This window comes from Diceros bicornis, chromosome 4 (genome assembly GCF_020826845.1).
Source record: "Diceros bicornis minor isolate mBicDic1 chromosome 4, mDicBic1.mat.cur, whole genome shotgun sequence".
NCBI lineage: Eukaryota > Metazoa > Chordata > Mammalia > Perissodactyla > Rhinocerotidae > Diceros > Diceros bicornis.
In genome coordinates this window covers 68,444,651-68,462,286 of record NC_080743.1, presented here as the reverse complement: position 1 = coordinate 68,462,286, position 17,636 = coordinate 68,444,651, and the positions used below count along the sequence as shown (strand labels likewise).

Genomic DNA, 17,636 nt, shown 5'->3' with positions numbered 1-17,636 from the left:
TGGTGGTTTGAATTCTGACATTTAAGTTGTACAGTAACTTTTAACCTACAGCCAATAGTGATATCATACAGCAAAATGTGCTCAGTAATTGAATAGAAAAAAAAAAAAAAAAAAATTAGAGCCAGATTTGGGGACAAGCTCATCTCAGGATAAGAAGCTAGAATTCTTCCTGTAAAAATAATGAAAAGCTGACAAATTTAGAGAATGCTAGAATCCAGACATCTTATTTCTAACCAGTTCCAGACGTCTCAAATTCAATGCCATATTCTGTGGTCACCTTTTCCTTGTAACATAGTCTCATAGGAAAACCACTGAGTAGTTGGCCCTTCAGAAGCATGATTTACCCTTCCTCATCGAAGTCTGATGTCTTAAACTATAAAGATTCCAGTTCTAGTGAGGAGACAGCACCTAACCCAGAACAAACAAGGAGAAAGCACTGTCAATTTCAAACACTTGTTTATTTTTTTTAAGACCCAGCATACTTAAAACCTCCTTGGGATGTTGCTTTATGATTTGCAGAAAAGGAGGATAATTATAGTAACTTTTAAAATAGAAAGGGGAAAATATAACAATTTTGCCAAGAAGAAATTCCTCTCACAGGGTTATGCTGTGGCTCCTATTCTGTCCAAAATAGAGGTCTAAAAGTTTCCTCAATTATAGAAGACAAACCTATAAATATGGAGGTGTCTGTATAGAGATTTAATAAACTTCTCATACATGTTTAATTTAATGGATAAGTGCTCTTACAATTTCCATAGGGGCCAATGTACAGAAAGAAAGAAATACAAAACAATACACAGTAGTTTTCAACGCTGGACATACTTCAGAATCACTTGAGGAAAAATATTTTGTTTAAAAACAAACGACTTGGGGCTGGCCCGGTGGTGCAAGCGGTTAAGTACACGCGCTCCGCTGCGGCAGCCTGGGGTTCGCCGGTTCGGATCCCCGGGGTTCGCCGGTTCGGATCCCGGGGGTGCACCGACGCACTGCTTGGCAAGCCATGCTGTGGCGGCGTCCCATATAAAGTGGAGGAAGATGGGCACGGATGTTAGCCCAGGGCCAGTCTTCCTCAGCAAAAAGAGGAAGATTGGCAGATGTTAGCACAGGGCTAATCGCCTCACGCAAAATAAAAAGCAACAAATGACTTAGACCCATCCTACCAGATTCCATAGCTTTTGGGTAGGGCTCAGCTAGCCCTCTTTTTAAGATTTCATAGTGATTATAACGTACAGCCATAGTGGGGAACCACCATGAAAGAATTTTTTAAAAAGTCATCCAAACTGTTAAGGGGGCAAGGAAAATTTGCAAAACATCTGATAAACTTTTGCAATAAAAATTGTAGTCCCTACCATTATTCAACAGTCAACAAAATCAGATCATAAAGCCGACAATAAGCAACAGATTGCAAGTAGTGTTTAGACTGATGTTTCTCCAACTAGCTCTTAATCACCCTGTTTTATAAAGGACGAAGTATTTTTAGCACAACTTGTTGCTGGTTAAACTTTATGTTGCTAACAGAACCTTTTGGAAATTCTTTTCTTTCCATCAAAATTAATCTATTTTCGGGGCCGGCCCGGTGGCGCAAGCGGTTAAGTGCGCGCGCTCCGCTGCGGCGGCCCGGGGTTCGCTGGTTCGGATCCCGGGCGCGCACCGACGCACTGCTTGGTAAGCCATGCTGTGGCGGCGTCCCATATAAAGTGGAGGAAGACAGGCACAGATGTTAGCCCAGGGCCGTCTTCCTCAGCAAAAAAAAAAAAAAGAGGAGGATTGGCGGATGTTAGCTCAGGGCTGATCTCCTCAAAAAAAAAAAAAAAAAAAAAAAAAAAAAAAATTAATCTATTTTCCCTTTCTCTTCCCTTATTTCCCCCACTTTTCTTAAATTAATTCAACTTACTTGCACCAAGAAGTATTTTTACAAGGGTCTAAAATGAATACTGCTCATTTCCCCCACCCCACCCTATTTTCTGGATATCTATACAAGTCTGAGGTTTACATCAACCCTCGATGTCTCGGGGAGAGTTAAACTTGCCTAACGTCAAAACGATCTTGAGGTACAAACTTAACAACAAAACTTACAAATCAAACAGAAACACATCAGCACAGAGAAGCAATGAAACACATTCATTGGGTATGACCAACATCAGGTATGATATTTGAGCAGTGCTTTAAGGAGGTAGGAACTCAAAAGAAGGAAATTCTAAAGGTTAAGCCCCCTACCTACAAAGAAAATAACTCTTTCTTGTGGAAATTAATAAAAGTAACCTTAACTAACCTGGAGTCAGAAAAGCCTGTAGGGGGAGCTCTCACAACATACCACATATCATCAATTACACCAAACAGGAAGAGACAGACACTTGCATCTTGGACAGGAAGTGAAACTACTTGACTACTGAAGGAAGATCTCCCCACACAGCAACAGCCCAGCCAATGAGAAATGCCACAGCACAACCAACGAGAAGCTGTCGCCATCCTGAACTATTACTTTCCCCCAACGGACTGTCGTTTAGACCATCCCCTTCCTACTCCTCCTTTTTCTCTATAAAGGTAGCTCCCCGTCTTTGTTAGTTGTATTTGCCATGGCATGCACATCCCAAATTGTGATTCTTTTGGCTATTCCCGAATAAACTCATTTTGAGGCTTTTCAAGTCAACATCCTCAAACTCATAAAATTGAAACTTGATAACCATTTATACTGTATCCTATCCAATTTCAACATCTCTTAGAAGGTTAAGTACATGAAAAATGATTAGAAGAAACGACATTTATAATGCAGAAAGTAGTACTAATGAGATAAAGAGAATGGCTACGAAAGTTAAGCTGTCTTGGAAAGTGTACATCTAGGAAAAAAAAAAGAAAATTTAATCAGTCATAAAAGGCCCAGGATGTAGAAAGACTTTTATTTATTTATTTTTTTAAGTCAACAAAAAGGGTAAAGGGGGGAAACAACTACTTTTCCATCTCTTATTACACCTTGGTTAAGTGTCATGTGTCACATGCTTCCCCTGGAATGTCTCTCCTCTCCTTATAAATCTTTAATTTTAGTCTCTTCTGTGAAGCCTTTCCTTAGAACTATCTCCATTTATCTCCCTCTTCTCAGTATAACACTCATAACATCACCACATTACTTGGTATTTAACATAACCTTACCTTGCATTATCACTGCTTCATGCCTTTCTCCTTTACAGGGAACATGATGCCCTATACGACCTGGCCATAGCCCACCCTTTCGGCCCTATTGCTTACCATATCCCACCATACATTCCATGCTTATTTACATTCAATCATTCATTTGTTCATTTGTTTAGTCACTCAACCATCATCCAACAAATATTTATTAAGTAGCTACAATATGTTACGCACGATCTAAAACTCAGGTGAGCTCTAGCCATCCCTGACTGCTTCTTACTGCAGGTAAAAGCCATCCTCTTTCACCCCTCTAAACATTTGCTCATGATATTCTGTCTGCCTGGAATGCTCTTTTCTCCTTGTCAGCCTGACAAAATCCTTCTTAGAAATTCAATGCAACGTTTTCTGAGTGTCTAGCATGTGCTATACACATTATGCTAGATGCTGAGGATATAAAAAATGGAATAAGGCAGAGCTTCTATTCTTAAAAAAAAACACACGAGTCTATAGTGGTGAAGACAGATACACCATACTTGTAAAATGTGATAAGTTCTATGCTATGTAAACAGGATAATTTGGAAGCACCAAGAAGAAATGGAGCCAACTCTGGTGGTCTAGTGGTTAAGATTCGGTGCTTTTATTACTGCAGCCCAGGTTCGTTTCCCAGTCAGGGAACCACACCACCTGTCTGTCACTTGTCATACTGTGGTGGTTGCATGTTGCTGTGATGCTACCAGTCTGTCAAATACCAGCAGAGTCACCCATGGTGGAGAGGTGTCAGCAGAGCTTCCAAACTAAGACAGACTAAGAAGAAGGGCCTGTCCACTCACTTCTGAAAAAATTGGCCATAAAAACCCTATGAATAGCAGAGGAGCATTGTCTGATACAGTGCCAGAAGGTGAGAGGATGGCACAAAAAGACCCAGCAGGATTCTGTTCTGCTGCACACTGGGTTGCTAGGAGTCAGAACTGAATGGACAGCACTAACAACAACAAAGAAGAAATACTTAGCCCAGCCTAGGAGGCAGTTGAACTTGCTCAAGGCCCCTCTGAATTTTGTAATAACAATTTCCTTGCTTTTCTTTATAGCTCTACCACATATGCACACACATGCATACTATATAGTTTTCCTGGTTTGAACTTGATATAAATGTAATCACACTGTAAATACTCTTCTGCAATTCACTTATTCTATACAATATGATACTTCCTACAAGGTCTGACAAATAGCATTTTTTATACCATCAGTAATAACTTCATTATGATATCTTCTTTCATCTCTGGGTTATTTAGAATTGTGCTTTTTACTTTTTAGTATAGGAGTTCTTAGCTATCATCTTTTTTGTTATTGATTTCTAGCTTAATTACACTGACAGTGAATATAGTCTATATGTTAGTCTTTGAAATTTTTTATGTGCTTTATGACCCAGCGCAGATTAATTTTTAAAAATTTTCACATATGGTTCAAAAACTCTGTTTGTTGTAAATGTAGTGTTTATACGGCCATTAGATCAAATTTAATAATGATACTATTCAAATCTTCTACATCCTTGCAGATTTTCTTGTCTATGTGGTCTATCAAGAGAGAGGTACACTAAAACTTCCCACTATGGCAGTGGAATGTCAGTCTTCCCCCATAGTTCTGTTAACTATTGTTTCCAAGCTATATTATTAGGTATATACTAATTCAGAATTATTATATCTTGCTGGTAAATTAAACTTTTTAATCAATAGGGAGTGACTATGTCTAATAATGCTTTTCTCTTTACAGTATATTTGTCTGATATTAATAGAGCAGCTAGCTCCAGCTTTCTTTTGGTGACTACTCGCTTTTCCCATCCTTGGACTTGCAACTTGCTTGTAGCCTTATGCTTTTAAGGTATTCCTCTTGTAAACAGCATCAAGTTGAATTTTGCTTTCCCTCCCACCTCCAGTCTGACAATCTTTTCCTTCTAAATGCAGACTTCAGTCCATTTCCACTTATAGTGATTATGGATAATATTCTAGATTCATTTCTACTATCTTATTTTGTGCTTTTGTAATCTAGTAGTTTCTTTCACTCTCTTTTCACGCCTTCTTTTAGATGAAATCTGTCTACCTCATTCCATGATTTTTCTTGTAATAGATTTTGAAATGATATACTCATCATATTTTGTTAGGGGTTACCCAAAAACTTTAAAATGCCAATGTAATTTAACAAGACTAAACATAATCAATATTTTTACCTACTTCCCAAAGAAGAATAGAAATTTTGAGTACTTTAACTCTGATCACACCCCTCAGGTATTATTGTCCAGAAATTACTTCCATCCTGATTTGTTTTAACCTTACAAACTAGACATTATTAATGTTTTTATATCATCAACTTTTTTTAAAGCTTCATCTACATTTATTACCTTTGCTGTTGTTGTTAGCCATTCATTTCTGCATCTCAAACCTTCTTTTGAGGTTACTTTCCTTATTCCTGAATACCGTGACACTCTTTAAGATTACAGGCTATTTCTTTTATGGAATGTCCCCTCAATCTCGGTTTATCTGATGCTTCTTATGATAAAATTCAGGTTATGCATTTTTGTCAAGAATATCACATAAGTGATATTGTGCCCTTTTCAGTGCATCTCATCAGGAGGTACAAGATGTTGATGTATCTCAAGACTGGTGCTGTTTTTTGATTACTTGGTTATAGTAGTGTAACCTCATGTCTCTTAATATCTTCTCATGTTTTCCATCTCTATGTCTCTCTGTGTTACATTCTGTGTAATTTCTTCAGATCCATCTCCCCATTCACTATTTCTTCAAATGTGCCTATTTTGTTGTTTTAACCTGGGCAGTGTTTTCCTAATTTTAACTTATTAATTATCACATTTCCAGATTTTTTTCAAAATGTCCTGATCAATTCTGACAGTCTTTTGTTCCTTTGTCATTCTTTAATTCTCTCTTTTATTTAATATACTTATTTTACATTTTGTATCTGTTAATTCAAATATCTGTAATCTTTCAGAGTCTGATTCTGTAGTTTGTTATTTCCTCTCTTATTCATGGTGGCTTGTTTCCTGATGTGTTTAATGATTTTTGGGAGGAGAGGGGATGTGGGCTCATGTCCAATTGGAACTCTCTCTGTGGCAATATTTTTAGGATGGTTGTTTAAAGTGCCTTCTGAGAAAGGTTTGCATTTGCTTATGCCAGGAGTCTAGCGGTGCCGCCAACACAGGGCCACTGAAACTAAATTTTTGGTTTGGTGTTTTTGGGGGTCACACCAGTGTATAAATTCAGGCTCAAATTTGCATAAGTTAGGACTTGTGGTAATGAATTCTGAAGGAAGACTTTTTCTTTATTTCCATTCTATTCAAAGCCAATACCAAGACAGGTACTTACCAGCACTCTACCTATGCAGTACAGCAACCTAGGTTTTTTCTCTTTTAGCAACCAAGAATGTCATTTTTTGGAAGTTTCAGCTTTATTTGGGTAGGGGAAGTGTGGGGCTTCAGTTGTGACTTCCTATCTTGTTTGGATCCAGAGCTTTCTTCCCTGTTGCCAGACTCTAGGCCAAAAGGATCAGGAAATAACTCTAGGACAAGTAACACTTCCAAAGCTAGCTTACCATATGGATTCATGTTATCTTAATAATTCTGGCCTCTGAGAAGTTCTTACTTTGTTTTCAGTTCAGCCATTAAATAAAAGAGTTTTGATTTATTTTTTAATCTAGCAGTTTCTGGTCTATTGAACTGCAAAGGCTTTCTCTGGATCTCCAGCCCACCATATTGCCAAAAACAGTTCTTAAGGTTTCTTGAACAATGGTAGGAAAATAAAACACTTTATGGTATAGTAGAGAAGGCAGAGTTTTTTAATGATGATTTTTAAAAAAGAGACCTGGGTTAAATTTCAGGTTCTTCAACTATAAAATATGACTAATAATCACAGAATCAACCCCAATGAGTAGTAAGAAGAGGGTTTCCTACAAATTTACATTTGTCTTATTTAGCCAGTCCCTGCTGCCTAGAGTTACTATTTTTACAGACCACCCAGAGTGGGCCAGCTCCTTGAAATCCTGTGCCAAAGAAAAGCTAGATGCCTGCTCTACCATCCACACAACATCAGTAAGGTCAGAAAAATTAACTCTTTTAAGTCTGTTTAGTTTATTTTCTTTTTCTGTGTGATGACTATTCAGTAATCCAAAACTCTTCAAACTAGTCAGGTTTGCTGCACATTATTTTGAGAAAAATGTCTTAATCTAGATGTAAGATGTATTTTTATTTCATCACCAAGTGCCTTCAGGAAATGTTTCTTAAGGCATACCTATATTCAGGAAACTTGTATGTTATATATTTTTTCACTTGGACCCATACTAATAAAGCACAAAAGTTCAATTCTACATTGAACATCTGAAACAATATTAACAATTTTATTATGGTAATGTGATCTGTTCTGAAAGAATTTAGGTTCCTAAATTTAAAATGTTTTGGAAATCTCTGATTAAAATGTGTATTTGTCTGGCTAGACTTAGTTTTGTCGTACCTGATAAAAGTTCAATTAGAACTCACAATTTGTTTTTTAAAAGCTTATACAGTTTCTGTACCAATTAAAACATAATAATGCTTGCTTAAAGTTAATAGATATATAAGACTGTGGATGTGGAAGTTGTTGAATAAATATCTTCCAGGTGGTACTAATAAGGTTCAACTGGGGAGTTCCTGTTCCTCTGGCAGACTCCCAGCCCTGAGAAGACCCTCAGTCTTGCAGTGAAGAGACTGCAAATGATGGGGTCAATCAAGAAATCCTTCTAAATAACATACATGATGGAATATCTCCATTCCCAACAGTTGGTTCTGAGGCAGGTTTCAGTCTTTCAAATCATTGTTGTTCTCTCAGTTTCGATATTTCACTGTTTATGCCAAATTTTCTCTAGAAGAAATAGTTTCTGGTTTTTACGAGTTTCATAGCCTGTTTCTTTCCTATTTCCTTCTTGGTGACTGGAGATACTCACAACTTGTTAAGATACTTCAATATTTCTTCATTCCTTCCAATGCTTCTCTTTGTTGCTTTTCTTCAATCTAAGGCTTTTAACATGTTTTTAAAAAAATTTGAACAGTTCCTAATACCCCCACAACTTCTTGGCTTTCTGTTCCTAAACCCTTCACACAAAGATAGAAACAGATCTTCTCCAGTTGTTCCTCAGGATTTTCAAGTGTTTAAACTTTCTCCCACTCTTAATTCCTCTTTTTGTACTGTCCATCTAATTTTTTGAACACAAACCTTTCTTGATAAAATGAGACTATCATCTCCTCCTTCCATAACGGATCAATCTACCTGTTCACGGAAATGAGATCTATCCCCACAGACTCCCTTCACCTCAGAAGCTGTGCGGATCCATTAATTCATTTAAAAATTTTTCTTCTAGTCTTTTTTCCCCCAAATCTCTCCTGACTCATGAGGGCTTCCACAACAAGATGTCTCCCAACCCTATCCTCACTTCCTGCAGCATAATCCCATCTTCTTTATTTTTAATTTTTAAAAAAATTTTTTTTTATTTATTTATTTTTTTCCCCCAAAGCCCCAGTGGATAGTTGTATGTTATAGCTGCACATCCTTCCATTTGCTGTATGTGGGACGCGGCCCCAACATGGCCGGAAAAGCAGCGCGTCGGTGCGCGCCCGGGATCCGAACCCGGGCCGCCAGCAGCAGAGCGCGCGCACTTAACCGCCAAGCCACGGGACCGGCCCCCATCTTCTTTATTTGTTCATAGAATGCTAGTGCTTAAAGCCTTTGTGACTGCCATTATCAGAATTACTGGTTACTTCTATGTTCCTTCAAGAATATGCCCATATTTTTATATGACATCTACATAATTCTTCCTCATATTATAGTTGTTTACATATCTGCTTCTCTTAATAGATTGTACTTTTATTCATGTTTGCATCCTTGGCTCCTTCCTCAGTACCTGAGCAGGTATTTTACTATATGTTTGACTGAATGAGAACCTCATATAGCCTAGATAAGAAATGAGGAACTAAAAGCTCATAGTTTTTAAGAAATAGCAAATGAACACATATGACTGTATATCTGTCTGGGATGAACACTGTATTATCTCTACAAGAGAAAATTAAAGAATTAGACAACATAATCTGAGACCTTATAGCTGGGATAAAATATGCGTAAGAAACAATAATAGCACAAAGCACAACTTCCACAAGTGGAAGAAAATGTCTGTAACAAACCGCATAAGAAGCATTTGAATAAAACAATACCAAGAATATCTGTGGGGAGAGCTTCTTGAAATCACAAATAAAATAAAAAACATACGTTGAAAGAGAGAAGGAAGTTCTTCCAGTTTAGGAATGGTGTATGTAAAGGTAGAAAAGTAGGAATTAGTAAATATAAGCAAAGTGTGGCAAGCAAGTTAGTTGTCAAATACTACATACACGTTTAATACACGCAAGTGGCTTCAAAGCAATTCACACCAAAAGGAAGGATTTTTAGGTCAAGACTGCAAGTAGTCTTATAAAAGGGAAACACAACTAGCTGAAGACATATGAAAAAATAACTTACTTCTTTTTTTTTTGTGAAGAAGATCAGCCCTGAGCTAACATCTATTGCCAATCCTCCTCCTTTTTTTCCCTTTTTCTCCCCAAGACCCCAGTAGATAGTTGTATGTCACAGTTGCACCTCCTTCTAGTTGCTGTTATGAGGGACGCCACCTCAGCATAGCCAAACAAGCAGTGCCTTGGTGCGCGCTCAGGATCCGAACCTGGGCCGCCATCAGAGGAGCACGCGCACCCAACTGCTAAGCCACGGGACCAGCCCCAAAATAACTTACTTCTAACTGAGCGGGGGAGGATCATTCATTCAGACCTCAAATATTTACTGAGTAACTACTAGGCGCCACGCACTGCTCTAAGCACTGGAAAACTAAAAGATATAAAAATTTCTGCAGGGAAAAAAAGAAAAGAAAAGAAATAAGTAAGTTACTAGAAGGTGAGAGGTGCTATAGAGAAAAGTAAAGGAAGAGAGAGAATAGGGAGTGTGGTGCCAGGAGCAGGGTGGCAATTTAGAGAAGGTAGTCCCGGACAGCCTCACTGCGGTGGCATTTGAGCTAACACTTGATGGAAGAATCTCTGGGGGAAGACCATTCCAGGCAGGGGGAATAACAACTGTGAAGACCTTGAAGCAGGAGCATGCTTAGTATGTCTGAGGAAGAGCAAGGAGGCTGGTGTGGCTGAAGTAAAGATAACATTTTTGATCTAGAAGATAGGCAAATATTAAAAAATACTTACAACATTCATGTTAGGAAAGGTGGAGAGAAATGGATATTCCTGTCACTTACTGGTGGGAGTGTAAACAGCTAGTCTTTTTGGAAGGCAATTTGGCAGAATCTATCACAATTTCAGATATTCATACCTTCTACCTCCAGTCTACTTCTAAGATTCTAATATACACACACACACAATACATGCTCTGTCTGTCTGTCTCTCTCTCTACATATATGGAGAATACATTATATATATATGGAAATAACTGGAAATAAGCTAAATGCTCATTAATAAGAGAATGGTTAAATAAATTATGGCAGCAGTCCTGAAAGCGTGAAGCCCTGGGGATCCCAAAACTCTTTCAAAAGGTCAGCAAGGTTCTCCGTTTTTCAACTACACACCTATGTGAGTCTGGAGTTTCTTCACTTATTTTAACCAAAACAATCTGTCACAACAGATTTGCATGAAGAAACAGATATGAAAATCTAGCTAGCTCTGTTAAGTCATACATCAAAGATTTTTGCAAAAGTATAAAATAATGCCACTCTTCTCACTAAATTTTTGAGGGTTTGGAAAATTACTTTTCATAAAAATGTTATTTATCTTAACATGTAGTGGTTTATTATTATTTTTAAATGAATAAATATTTTTAAAATATCTCTCAGTTTTAATTTCTAATATAATTCATATCAAGAGATATAACTCACATAATCAAAAGCTCTTTGGGATCCTCAGTAACTTTTAATGGTATAAAGGGGTTCCCCAAACCTAAAGTTTGAGAGCTGCTAAATTATGGCATATCCATATTACAGAAAACTATGTAGCCATTGAAAGAGGGTGAGTACTGACATATTTTCAAGTGAGAAAGCACATTCCTGAATAATACGTATATGATGCCTTTTATGTAAAACCAAATTGTAAAAGCTATATACATATAAACACAAAGACACAAACACAAATGTGTGTATACGCACATTTATACATGTTGTTTACTCTAAATGAAATGCTCTTCCTGCATCTTAACTAATATCTTCTTTTACATGTTAACACAATCATCTCTTTCTCAGAGAAACTGTGCCTTAATCTTCAACTAGCTCAAGCAAACCTATTATATAGTCTCATGATACCACGCACCTTTCCTTCATGGCATTTGACATCGTTATAATTTTGCATTTATCTGAGTAATTGATTTAATATATATCACCTACATTAGACTGTAAATTCCATAAGGGCATGGACCATGTTAGTTTTTGCTCACCTTTATATTCTTAGTCTTGCATTATATCTAGCAATCAGTAAATATTCAACAAATATATTCTCAATGAATTAGTAAAGTAATATATATCTGGAAATCTGGAAAAAATTATCTATAAAGAAAGGAGTAGGTTGGAGGAAGGGAAGTAGCTGCGAGGAAGGTGGACTAGAAGACTTTCACTTTTTACTTTACATAGTTCTGCACTTTCTGAAATTTTTACAAAGAACATATATTCATGTATTACTCTGGTCATTAAAAAGAAGCAAGAAAGTAACTATGGCTCTATTTTCTTCAATGGCTGTGGACAAAAGTCATGGAGGGAAGTCAGAGGAAAACGTCATTATATAAAAGAGACTTTGAAGGAAGAAATGAGTGTAGCTGGAGAAGTACTAACAAATGGCCTACATCCATGTAGCCCCCTCTGGTACTGGAGGTCATAGAATAAAACGCTTCATTGTGACAGTTGCTGGTAACTCTGTATTGACTACACAGTAATCTGATTCAATTTATTCAAGGAATTTAATTATATTCAAGTTCATAACTCAAGAGGACAAAGTTTTGATTAGCATGTTCCTTTCCTCCTTTATTAATCAAGAAATAGCTCTTAATGAATAAAGGAAGTCCCGTCCCTCAAACACAAAAATTAAACAAGAAAATAATTTTAATATGAATAGGGTAAAATGTCAACAGTAAATAACGCATAAAGTAGTAAAAAAAATTTTTAATAATTTAAATGCTTGCTCCAGGTATCTCTTCTGCATATTCTATTTAACATGTCTAGCATAGTGTGAACCTTCAAAAATAGGTGACCTTAGAATTATGTCCTCTTTGCACTGAATTGTCTTAGTATACTAATTAAAAAGTAGATGGGTCTCTGGGATGCCATGATGGAATATCAAATGCTCTGAAGAGTTGTGCTAATACCAAATGATAACAAAAGTTGAATACAAGATCTATATTTTACTTTTTAGAAACTAACTATATAGAAATAAAATGGGAGTGACCTAGCGTGGCCATCAAACATGTGAAAAAGATATGGGGATTTTAGTTAATAATACATCTATTAAAAAGAGCTAACACAATGTTAGGCTGCATGAAAAAAAGAGCTCTTAAGAAGTAAGAGTTTCGCTGTATTCTACACAGGTCAGAACATATCTGAGGAAATGTGTTAAGCTTAGGATGCCACATTCCAACATGTACACTGCTAAAGGGTACCAAGCACCAAGCCTGGACCACAGAAGCAGCTCAGTTTGAAGGAAATGAATGAAAGAGTGTCCAGTGAGGGGATTTGAAAGCTTAAAGCAGGACAAATAGGTAAAAAAATTAGGTATGTTAAGCCTCAGGGTGGGGCTAGGAAAAAGAGAGAAAAATAAAGAAAGATAACATAATTATCTTCAAGGATGTGAAGAACTGTCAGAAGTACATTTCACTGAGGTTTAATCAAAAGCTAGATGACCATCTGCTAAAGTTTCCCACATCCTAAAAAGAATCTACTTAAATCCTCCCATTTTCTTCCTTCCCTTTTGCCTCAAAGTTCTTAAAAAGATAGTCCATACTCAGTCTCTACTTCCTAAACTCTTTTCAGCCAAACTCGCAAAATGTTGATAATTATTACAGCTGGGTGATAGGTATAAGGGGGTTCATTATACTACTTTCTCTAATTTTATGTTTGAAAATCTTCATAATAAAAAATTTTATTAATAAAAAAGAGATTATTCAACTTATCACTCTTTTCAGTTCTCAACTAACTTTAATATAGATTTCACTCCCACCTCTAACAAATCTGCTTTCCGAGATTACAGTTGACCTGCTAATTACCAAATTCAATGTTCTCATCTCCACTTTCTGCCTCTCTGAAGCCCTCAGCATGTGATACCACTGCCCAAACCCCTTTTGAAACTCTTTTCACCCTTGGCTTCAGAAAACTATTTTCTTCAGGTTCTGTCCCTAACCCTATTCACTCTGAGTTTCTTTTCCTGAGTCTATCTACTGTTCATGCTGGTTTCCCTCAGATTCTTATTACTTTTCTTCTTTTACTTATTCTCTTTGGATAATCTCATTTACTCCACCACCGTCTGAGTCTGTCTATCTATCTATCTATCATGGTAGTTCCCAATATCTAGTCAGTATCACAAACTTCCCATACTACTAATAAAAACCAATAAAAACTGTCTTTCATCATAAACTATTCACCTTTCTATGTTTGCTACCTCAAATAACAGCATCATCATTCAGTCCCTCAAGACAGAAATTTTGGAATTATCTTTAATTTCTCTCTTTTCTTCCTCATGTCCCACATCATATTAGTTATCAAATCCCATAGAGTCTATCTCAGAGATGTACCCTGAGATCACCCATCCTTTCTATCACCATAGTCTAAGTCATACTCTTATCTATTACCTTAAATACATCAACAGTCTCCTAATGCTGTCTCTGCCAATAGTTTCTCCTCAGTCCAGTCCATTCCCAACACCACCCTCAGAGTCATCCTCCTAATATACAAAATTTATGATGTTACCCTTTGCCTAAAAACCTAGGGGTGCCTCATTGTATATAGTAGCATACTAGGCCCTTCATTATCTGGCCCTTACTTATACCTCTAGCCATATTTCCCTCATGCACACTCCCACAGGTACAAGATACACTGAATTTTTCACTCTTTCCTGAAAATGTGAGGCCATTTCATAATTGTGCCTTTTAACATTCTGTTCCCTCTGCATGGCATGCCTTTCTAATACTCTCCATCTTGCAAACTGTTATTACACTTCAAGATTCAGCTTTTTCTATGGGGATTTCCCTTATCACTCTGTCATTCAACAAAAAATGTTTTGAGCATTTATCAATATGTCATGAACCTTCTCCTCAAGGAATTCATACTCTCATTTATAGTCTTTCAGCACTTTGTTCACACAGCTACTATTACATTCATCACATTATACTATAGCCATCCTTTTACATGTCTCTTCTCGCAGCTAGATCATGAGATCTTTGAAGGCATGGCCACTGTCTAATTACTCTTTGACTCCCCAACAGCTAGGATGCTGATTTTGTTCATGTGTTGAATGTGCCATGGTGAGTGGGAATCTGAAAAACATGATCCCCAAGATTTCTCTGAATTCTAGTATTCTATTCCAACTTAAAAGCAGCATTTCTCAAGTTGTGATTAGCTGAAAACTTGTACCAGAATCAGCTGGAATGTTTAAAAATATTTAGATTCTTGATTCCCATTCCAAACCTACTAAATCAGAAATTGAGAATTATTGCTCTAACTGCTTATTTTCTAGCCAGGGATGAAGCCACCCAAGTGTCTTCTAATCACTGATGCTCAAGTATCACAGTATTGAGGTAGGTATTATTATTATTATTATAGCACCCATTTTAATATGTTATTTTTTTCTACCTAGAGCACTTTCTCAAATCTTTGTTTTCCTGGTCTTTTTTGGTGAGGAAGATTCGCTCTGAGCTAACATCTGTTGCCAATCTTCCTCTTTTTTTGCTTGAGGAAGATTAGCCCTGAGCTAACATCTGTGCCAATCTTCCTCTATTTTGTATGTGAGTCACCGCCAGAGCATGGCTTGACAAGTGGTGTAGGTCCCTGCCTGGGATCTGAACCCATGTACCTGGGCCACCGAAGTGGAGCGGGCCAGACTTAACCACTGTGCCACAGGGCTGGCCCCTATAACACTCATTTTAAAGGTAAGGTACTGAGGCACAGAGAGATTAAGTGATTACCTTAAGACAACAAAGTTACTAGGTGGAAGAGCCAGAACTGGAACTCGGGCAGTCTGATTTCAAGGCCCACAGTCCTGATCATTTCACCACTGATCTATTTGATAACTTAAGGCTTCCTTCATTAAAAAACATGAACTGTCTGTCAGACTTAGGTAAAGAACAAGGAAGAGGAACCAATCTTCCTTCTCCCTTCTTGTCTCTGAGAAGAACAAAACAAACCCGTTTGTCTCTAGCTTATGACTAGAGCTGAAAATAATAAATAATGAGAATTTAAATTTTTAGCATTAGTATCCAAAACAAGTATCTATACACTTACCTCATAGGTCCATAGTTGAGTACTATAAATGCCAATACTATCATCACACAGATAGCTCTTCGCTTCGGGCTAGGAACTTTAAGCCTCTGATTCTAAAGGAAATGACCATATTAAATGGAATTAAACTACACATAAATCTCACAAAAGCAACATCTAAGATAAGAATGCCTCACCAGTTATATGAATAGTTTAAAAAAAAAAAAACCCAAAAGTCAAAGGTGAGGAAATAAAACTTTTCAAGAGACTAGACTAGAGCCTTCCAAGTTCCCTTTTCCAGCAGAGAGAAAAGGAGAGAAGCATGAGAGGAGAAACATAGCAGCTACTCTGTTGCAACTTCCTCTTCACACGAAAGGAGAGAATTCAACAATTCTACACTTTTATGGATCTTGAAAGAATTCTGAGATACTTCTGTAGCTTCTCTCTCCATCTCTTGAAATCATTGTTTTCAGTAACATAATGGAATATTCCCATGTGCTCGAGGCAAGACAGAAAAAACAGTATAAGAAGCCCCACTCAGCGGGCACAGTCATCTATTTGGTTCAGGACAGCATTGCAGTGGGAAATCCTGAAAGCATCAGATTTCATGAACAGAATTGAGGAGATTAACTTGATTGGAAGCAGCATAGCAACAAAGTGCAAAAAACATAGTGATCAGGTGGACGTAGAAAAGATTAAAAAGTTTTTATTTTGTATTGTTTTCTTTTCTAAAAGGGAAGAGCCGGTGGGACTATTTAAGAGCCTCAATGTGATTCATTGAGTCAGAAAAGAGAGTGCTATGGTACTGAGTGAGGAGAAACCCAGAAAACAGACAACTTTTCTATGTAGATTGAGAGGTACAATTCAAAAACTCCTCTTTCCAATGCTTTATCGTAACTGCAAATATTTTAGGGCCCTCCTTTTCCTAGTACAATTATTTTATACAATTTAATTTATTTTTTTTTAATTTTATTTATTTATTTTTTTTCCCCCAAAGCCCCAGTAGATAGTTGTATGTCATAGCTGCACATCCCTCCAGTTGCTGTACATGGGACGCGGCCTCAGCACGGCCAGAGAAGCAGCGCGTCGGTGCGCACCCGGGATCCGAACCCGGACCGCCAGCAGCGGAGTGGGCGCACTTAACCGCTAAGCCACGGGGCCGGCCCTATACAATTTAATTTAAAATGTAAAAGTTTCTCAATTGATTTATCAGAAAAAAAGAAAACTTTAACCCATCTCCTTGTGGCTCTGTCATGAGCGCTCACCTCTGATACAACTTCATCCAGCTGCCGTTTCAGTGATCCATTCTCTTTCTTCAGCTTCTCATTCTCTGAAAGGGCTGCCTTTAATCTTGCCTCTAACCCCAGCATATATTCTTTCTTCTTCTTGCGGGACTGACAAGCTGACTCCCGATTTTTTATCATACGTTGCTGTCTCCTTAGCACAGCAATCTAGGAAAAGTTACAATGAATCAGAATATTCTGATTTTAGAATCAGATCAGAATACACAAATTTTTACAATTATTTTTAAACAAACTGTTCAAAACAGGTTACTGGTTGTTTTAAAACAATATTACTCAAACTAAGTAAACTGAAATCGAACAATTAAATAAGCCTTTCTAAAATCTAAGTGTTAAAAGATTTCTTCTGGTGTTTTCTAAGCCTTATTTATTGATTTTCCAATTTTCCCTTTAGAAACTCTCTCAGAAGCTACCTTTACATATATAAGTATGTATACATACATCTTTAATCTTAGGCCCTGAATTAATTAACTGTTTTCCAGGACCATATATCCAATTACTTATAAGGCCACTTCTACTTGTAGAGTCACTATCACTTTAAATTCAGCATGGGAAAAGTGAACTCACCATCTCTCTCCACCTAGATTTTTTTTTATCTATCATCTTCTATCAGTGGTATCTCTCAGGATACTTACCTTAATGAGAAATGTGGCCTTTAACTTATTTTTCTTTCATTCCCTTATT

At 37.2% G+C, this 17,636-nt stretch overlaps 1 protein-coding gene across 1 annotated transcript in view; it reads right to left on the bottom strand.

The window, feature by feature from the left end:
* The window catches only part of ATF6 (activating transcription factor 6), a gene marked incomplete at its 5' end in the record, with an annotated part of 211,042 nt that overhangs the window by 145,477 nt on the left and 47,929 nt on the right, over positions 1 to 17,636 (bottom strand). Inside the window, 2 exons of the mRNA XM_058536922.1 lie at positions 15,676 to 15,767; positions 16,917 to 17,102. Coding sequence (XP_058392905.1) covers positions 15,676 to 15,767; positions 16,917 to 17,102 — 278 coding nt within the window. The remainder of the gene's footprint in view (positions 1 to 15,675; positions 15,768 to 16,916; positions 17,103 to 17,636) is intronic.